Source organism: Neodiprion virginianus, chromosome 7 (assembly GCF_021901495.1).
Source record: "Neodiprion virginianus isolate iyNeoVirg1 chromosome 7, iyNeoVirg1.1, whole genome shotgun sequence".
NCBI lineage: Eukaryota > Metazoa > Arthropoda > Insecta > Hymenoptera > Diprionidae > Neodiprion > Neodiprion virginianus.
Window position 1 is genome coordinate 5,437,272 of NC_060883.1, and position 7,377 is coordinate 5,444,648.

Sequence of the window (7,377 nt, forward strand, 5' to 3'; positions counted from 1 at the left end):
TATTATTATTATTATTATTATTGTTGTTGTTGTTATTGTTATTATTTTGTAATTATTTTCTCTTCTCAATGACAACCAGCAGAGTGTGATAATGATATATTTCATGTGATTATACACGGGAAATTAATTCTCTCATATTTGTTCATAGGAATTCTACTTGTACTTCGTTAACAATGTGTCGACAAATTTAATGTACGCTTCTTTAGCCGCATCCTGCGATGTACCTCGTTTGCTGTCCCACGCGTTCCATTTCGCCTTTCCTTTGAGGTCCAGCATGCCTGGCTTTGCTGAAATTGAAGATAAGGAAAAAAACGAATTATTAATAATTAAAGCTGTTTTGTTGTAAATACTCCTTTATCCGGACGATGGTTATAGATAAAAAAGAAAAAAAACAATCACGACAGACGAAAAGTAAAAAAATGACTAAACATTATACACGCGTATTAAAGTAAACGAAGTACCAATTTATTTAATTTACCGAACACATATATACTCGAGGAAACAAAAAATTTCTCTCAAGTATTTTTTAAATTTATACAAATGATAGTCTTTCACAATCATTTAAGAACTCGGTAATTGTTGACGTGTCGTATTAAGTCTATGGTTGTGTGTTTTTATTTATTTTTTTATTAATAACGTGAAATTTTTATGATTCATAAATGTATTCATTTTGTTGTATTTGAGTTGTGGTTAACGAATTATCGAATTGTAGAGAATCGATTGAATGATGAAACCGTGTGTTTTCATTACATTCTAGAGTAGCTACTAACTTCGGTTTACGAACTTCCGATAATTGAGAAACTTGTAGAACTATTATATCGCGAGAGAATCTGTGAAGATGTTCATTTTATTTCGAGATTTCATTTTTTTATAGTATAATTTAAAGATTTTTCTACACGTTGTATAAATTTACAAACAATTACTATTATGTGTAACAACGTGTAAGTTTTGGTATGCAATTCTGTTACTTAACGTTTATAAACGACAGATTATTTTCGTACTGGTAATTAATTATACACTATTTATTACGACGAATGCGATTATCTTTCGATCATCATATAATCTATTCGTGGCAAACAAATTAGTGATAATTTATCATGGTGCAGAAAAAAAAATAAATAAAATGTGTTCCGTGACAAATGATGCATGATTGCATGCATTACATCATAACGATTGTACATATTTCGTTTGATCGCATAATCCGAAACTAAACGTACGTACAAACGCCCACAAGGTTTTGAAATCACATATTTCTTTTGCGTTGAAGAAAAAAAAAAAGAAAAGAAAAACGTAAAAGGTAATCAAAGGATGACGAAAAATTCTCACATTCATCGTCCTTTGGACCGGCATTTTTTAAACTTAAATTTTTTATCTGTAAACCTGTTCGAACGTAGCTGACGTACGTATTTTAAACGTCTTTATTTTATTTTACGTGTTAATTCTGATCAGCTTGGCTACGTCTTGATCTTTGCATATTGTACCTACAAAAACGGAGGATTGAATATTTCGTTTGTATGTACTTACAGGTTTTATTGTCTCCTTCGATTGCTTGCTTGAAGAAAGCGTAAAGTTCGAGAAGTTCTTCGTCGGTCGGTCGTTTTGTTAAAGTTTTTACGGCCGCGGCGGCCGATTGGAATTTCTATATTTAACAAGCGATAAATTGAATTATGTGTTAGTTTGAAATGAAGAAAAATTACTCGAGGCAAAATTTTGAAATTTGAATATCGATTATGCCTTGAAATGTGTTTAAACTTGTACAGGTACCGACAACGATCAAGGCCGGTGTCTTTAATTGAAAAATTTTTAATCACTCTGGCGATTAAATACAGACCTTTCACTCACAATTAGGAGGAATACTATTTCTTTCCAACTTTTTTTCACCACACATATCCGGTTGGCAACTCTACGCTACCTTCTTATTTCAGTCGATTTCATTTATTAATGATAATCCTATTCGCATGAATTATACGGTACATCCGTCTGTTTTACACAGTACAATAATTCAATGACCTTGCTTGATACAATATGTTGATATCCCGTGTGAGCTACATCATGTATGTCTACTTCAGTTTCTATACACTGACAGAAATTTGTAGTTCCGGTTACCGCTCAGTCCTTAAATATTTTCATTTTTTACCACAAACGAAAAATATAGTTCCAGGTAGAAAATGAAAATTAGTTTTCTAGCTGTTACCGGAAAGTCTATCATCCGTTACTGTTCTTTCTCATTACGATCGCTGTTGCTATATTTTCTTGCGACTGTTGCGAAAATTTAATGCTCGTGCGAGAATAAATTGACGTTAAAGCCTTGTTTGACTAAAAAATAGAGTAAACCTCACAAACTGATTTTGCGTTACAATTATCAAAAAAAGATCGACAATTGCGCAAAATGATTAGGCGTACCTCGTTTTTCGCAATACCAACAATATTTAAACAGTTTTTTTACGATACCTGTTTTACTGAATTTTTCTAGTTTATCTATAACAAATGAAATTTTTCTCAGTGTACATACTTCCTTTTACAAGTCTGACGAATTTCCGATGTTTTAACATAGTGAAAAATTCCAAAGTTTTTAAGCAATTATTCTTCGGGTATATAGACTAGAAATTAAATTTCTAGATGTTTTTTTTATTATTATCCAAAACTATGCTTCTGGGTTAAAAATTGAAATCGGTTTCGTTGCTCTGAATAAAAAAAATTAGTATACATTACTATTGTTTTTAATCACGGTCAATCGTACAGTTTTATTATATATTTTCTTCCAACTATTACGATGCAATGATAAATTCATGTTAAGGTCTTACTTTACTTGGAAAATGTAATAAACTATGCAGACAGATTAATTATTTCAATAGCCAGAAAATATGGTATTGACAATTATAATCACACTGAAGAATAACTATCGATATTACAAATTTTCTTTTAATCTCAACAATATTAAACCATCACTACAAAGATACTTATTTTGTTAAATAAATTGAATTCTTCTCAGTACAGTTACACGAACGTGGAATTCAAACTATTATATTAGTTCGACGAGATACAGTTTATAATGTAAAAAATTTCACCTGAAATGAAACTAACAAAGCAAGTTCAACGACCCGTTGTTACCGATAAGGAATCCGCGTAGATCATTGCCGTGCATTTTATTGTTTAAACAATCTAATTTGACTGTATATCGTAGCTTTACAATGCGTCTAACGATTTGAACAATCGATTGTCGAACATTAAAATTTTCCCGAATTTTACAACTATGATCGGGGATACTTTTACAAGTGATATTCATTGTGGCCATGTATAAGATTATAATCCGACTTGGATAATCATGAGTAATAATTTACACTCAGAAAAATTTCACTTGATACAGTAACTAGAAAAATTCAGTAAAACAGGTATCGTTCAAAAAACTGTTTAAATATTGTTGGAATTACGAAAAACGAGGTACGCGTAAACATTTTGCGATATCGTCGATCCTTTTCTGGTAATTGCAACGCAAAATCAGTTTGTGAGGTTTACTCTACTTTTTTAGTTGAACAAGGCTTTACCGTCAATTTATTCTTGCACAAACATTAAATTTTCGCAACGGTTGCAAGAAAATCTAGCAACAGTGATCGTAATGAGAAAGAATAGTAACGGATACCAGACTTTCCGGTAACGGCTAGAAAACTAATTTTCGTTTTCTACCTATAACTATATTTTTCGATTGCGGTAAAAAATGAAAATAGTTAAGGACTGAGCGGTAACCGGAACTAAAAATTTCAGTGTAAATATCGTATATTCTTTGAAAAGTTGAGAATTTAAGTTACTCCCTGGGATTGAGAAATCTTCGAATCACATTCAATTTTGCGGCACAATATATCGTACGGATTGAAAACAAATAATATTTCAGTCTCTCACCTCATCTAGCGACATTCTGAGTTGTGCGATATCTTCGGTGGTTGAGAGTCGACTGACCGAATATTTCGTCCTCCCCACTCTTTAATAGAACAAAAAGTCCGAATGCCGTCTCGACTGGATGAAGGTTATCTAGGCAATCAAAAATAATTAAAGACACGGAAATTTCAAATGCGAATAATCACGGCAGACCGACAAGCTGTAGTTACAATCTCGACTTTTTTAATTTTTCACATCACAGATTATCATTACTCACTGTTATCCAATAGTCAGGGATTTGTGCATTACTTACTACTTGACTGCGACAATCCAACAGTTTTGAAAATCTAATACATATCACAGATATGTAATCAGAGGTTTTCGGCAATTAGTCATCGCTTGAGTTACAAATTCATTTTAAAATCGAGTTCTTCAATCCATCGACATATGAATATTGTACCTATTTAAAAATTGAATCGATGTATACATGCGATGTACAAATACATACAGACAATGTATTTCACAGTACGCAATACTGCACCAGGTTTGCAAAACTGCAAAATTGGCATTCATTTGAACATAATTGCGACTCAATTGCGCATTTTATAAGCCGCTTTTTTTGTTATACATTTTTATCGATCATGTCTATAATGGTGCACAGGTGAACAGAATTAGAACCGAAAATAAAGCGGACGTGAAGTCTCAGTTTAAAAAACAGTAAGACACCGTTGAAAAGAAATTTATAAGCAACATTTAACCGCTCTTCTTGTTATCGTCTAACGATAAGTTGGTGTTGGATTCCTACTTGACCGATCGAAATAACTGGTATTATACTTTTTCAAATTAATTCTAAACGAACACTTAAAAATTACTTTGCTTCTCGTAGCAGATCGTTTGTGTAAAGCTGAATATTAAAATTTAGAGTAAATTTTAGTGAAGTGAAGTAAAAATTTCTCAACGTTAAAACATGGCATCTCTTTTTCGTGTTATTCTTATATTATGTTTTGTATTATTGAAGTCTGCGCCGGTTGAGGGACGGAAATTTGCGAGTATTATAAAATTATTGAACTCGAATAATTCGGAATACGTAATCATACATTTTATTTCTTAATACTGCGTGCAGAAATGCAGATTTCGTGCAATGATTATTTATATATTTCTGTATAGTCATGCGATTCGTATACAAAAATCCAGCAAGTTTTCAAAATCAAGAACAAAAAGACTATGTGGTACAATTTTTATTTAAGATTGATTGAGAAAATAAATATAAAAAAATAATGCAGTAGGATTCTGACTTACCGACGTTTCGAAATTCCTCGACAAGTACAGCATACTTTTTAACCTGTAATTTCATTTATTTACGTCTAAGGCCAATTCAAAGTTCCATATAAAGACGCATTGCAGTAACGTTCGTTTAAAGCAGCTGTACATAGATACGTCGAGAAATCTTAGCCAATTCCTTGGATCTCACAGTCTCAGAGAGGCCATTAAAACTGGTTTTTGTAAACGTGAAGCTGAAGAAGAAAAAAAAAAGATAAAAATTACTGTTGAACTTTGAACTGTAGTGTTTAATTAAGTATTAAAATAGTGAACAAAGCAACTGCGTGAAACATGAATGTCATCTTTTCAACTACAAAGAAAGAAAAAGAATTGCACAGACAATTTTCCAAGAGTTTCAAACTGTTCACAAAGGAATCTACATCATCGACGATGACTCTTGTACGATATCGCAATCCGAGTTATAACACGAGTAATCGTAGACCTCGGTTGACGTTGAAACGAGTTTTTATCGAATACCGCAATACGATTGCCGGTGGCTGAATCATGCGGGGTTTTTTTCTGTCTAATGTATGTGTGTGTGTCATTTTTTCTTTTTTCTTCAAATCAGACATGTGAGTCTGTACGAAGCTATCTGTATAAGCGATTACGAGTCATCTACGAGAGTCATCGTATTTCAAAAGATCATTGACTCAGTTCCGTTCGCTTTCGTTACTTTTTCTCAAAGTCATACGAGTCGTTCTCTTGAATAGCTGTATGAAGTTTTAAGTTAAAATAGTTTCACCGTGGAATAATATCACGTTCAGAAGTACGCTGTAGTACAATTTTGTACTAATGCTCGTCTCTGCTGGAACTGTATAATTCCGAAATCAAGGAACCGTTACTTTGAGACTTATTTATGAAACTCGTTTTTATACCTTGTTTATAATATTACGACTCTAATGTAATGGATGAAGTTAGGAAAATTTTTTATACCACTATTTATACCTGCATCGTCGAATTTCTTTAACCTCATTCAAATCTCGTGGCAAACGCAGGAATATGTGGGTCGTGGATAATGCAAGAAACGGTTTCTCGGTACCATTCGTTAATTGTCTACAATTACAATGATCATTCTTATAATCATGCAAAATTTCATAACTGCATCCCCGCAACTATCATTTATAACATTGTACAGTTGTTGAATTTACCTGGAAAGTAAATTTGAAAAAATGTAGTCAAAATTCTAGGCAAATAATTTACCAAGTTTCGGGTTTTCTCGAAATCCCAAAAGTCCTCTGTTATTCGAATTGGGGAATTCGAAGGGTTTGGATAAATATTTGAAAACTTATTATCTTCAGATATTTAATTTACCATAGGAGCAACAAAATTCGAATATCATGAGATCGAGGATAAATTTCGAAGCAATCGTCTTAAAAATAATCGAACACAAACGAGAACAAAATTTGGTAAATTTCAGTAGCGAGTCTTAAAAGCGGAAAAGTTTCTTGATAATTTATAATTTCGTTAAAAATATCTACAATATCAGGTAAAAATATTCATTTACAGGTACTTATAGCAAGTAATTAAGACAATGATAACAATCGATACTTGAAACACGTGAATCGATATTGTATTATAAAAAACAAAAACCGATCGTGAAAAAAAAAACAATCGCCTCGGTCGGTAAATCGAGTTTGAAAAATAATCGATCACACTCGATTAATCGTGAAGGAAATAATCGATTATTTTTCGTCATTCTCAAGTCACGTATGAAGCGATCACGGCTGATTGTGAGGCAGGTAATTGGTGTCGAGAAACGCAAGTTATCCTTGCTCACCTGCGTTGGAATGCGGGAATTCTTCAGTTCCCTGACGCACCACTTTCCGAGGGCGAAGATTCCCGAGTGAATAGTCGGAGACACCCGAGCCGCTTCACTGACTAGGCGCACAAATTGCTGAGACAACAAAATACGAGTCGCGCGCGCACTTCTGTCCCACGGGTCCGTTTCTTCGTTCTTCTTTTCGTCGCTTCCACTTCGTCTCGCCTTTCTTTTTTTTTTTCGTTTTTTTTTCGTTTTCCTCTCGTACCATCGTTCCGCGAATACCTAAATCATATCGAAAGCAACCGAGATCGCGGATGATCGCGAATAAAGATTGATAAATAAATAACAGCAAACGGCAGTGTTTTTTTTTTTTTTTTAAAAAAGATTTTGAACACGTGTGACGCGTCGATTGTTTTTTTTTT

The 7,377-nt window shown here is 33.1% G+C and overlaps 1 protein-coding gene and 1 long non-coding RNA gene across 2 annotated transcripts; both read right to left on the reverse strand.

Annotated features, from left to right (window-relative positions):
- Positions 1 to 80: 80 nt before the first annotated feature.
- Positions 81 to 4,043, reverse strand: LOC124308950 (acyl-CoA-binding protein homolog). The gene is made up of 3 exons (XM_046772145.1): positions 3,898 to 4,043; positions 1,525 to 1,639; positions 81 to 287 (listed from the first exon to the last, which is right to left on the reverse strand). Exons 1-3 carry the CDS (start codon positions 3,910 to 3,912, stop codon positions 154 to 156), a joined length of 264 nt encoding a protein of 87 aa, XP_046628101.1. The 5' UTR covers positions 3,913 to 4,043; the 3' UTR covers positions 81 to 153.
- A 167-nt stretch (positions 4,044 to 4,210) lies between these two features.
- LOC124308951 (uncharacterized) lies at positions 4,211 to 7,356 on the reverse strand. Its single transcript, XR_006909149.1, has 4 exons — positions 6,971 to 7,356; positions 6,139 to 6,246; positions 5,173 to 5,387; positions 4,211 to 4,333 (listed from the first exon to the last, which is right to left on the reverse strand). It is a non-coding gene; the product is annotated as an uncharacterized LOC124308951 (long non-coding RNA).
- Between the last annotated feature and the right edge of the window lie 21 nt (positions 7,357 to 7,377).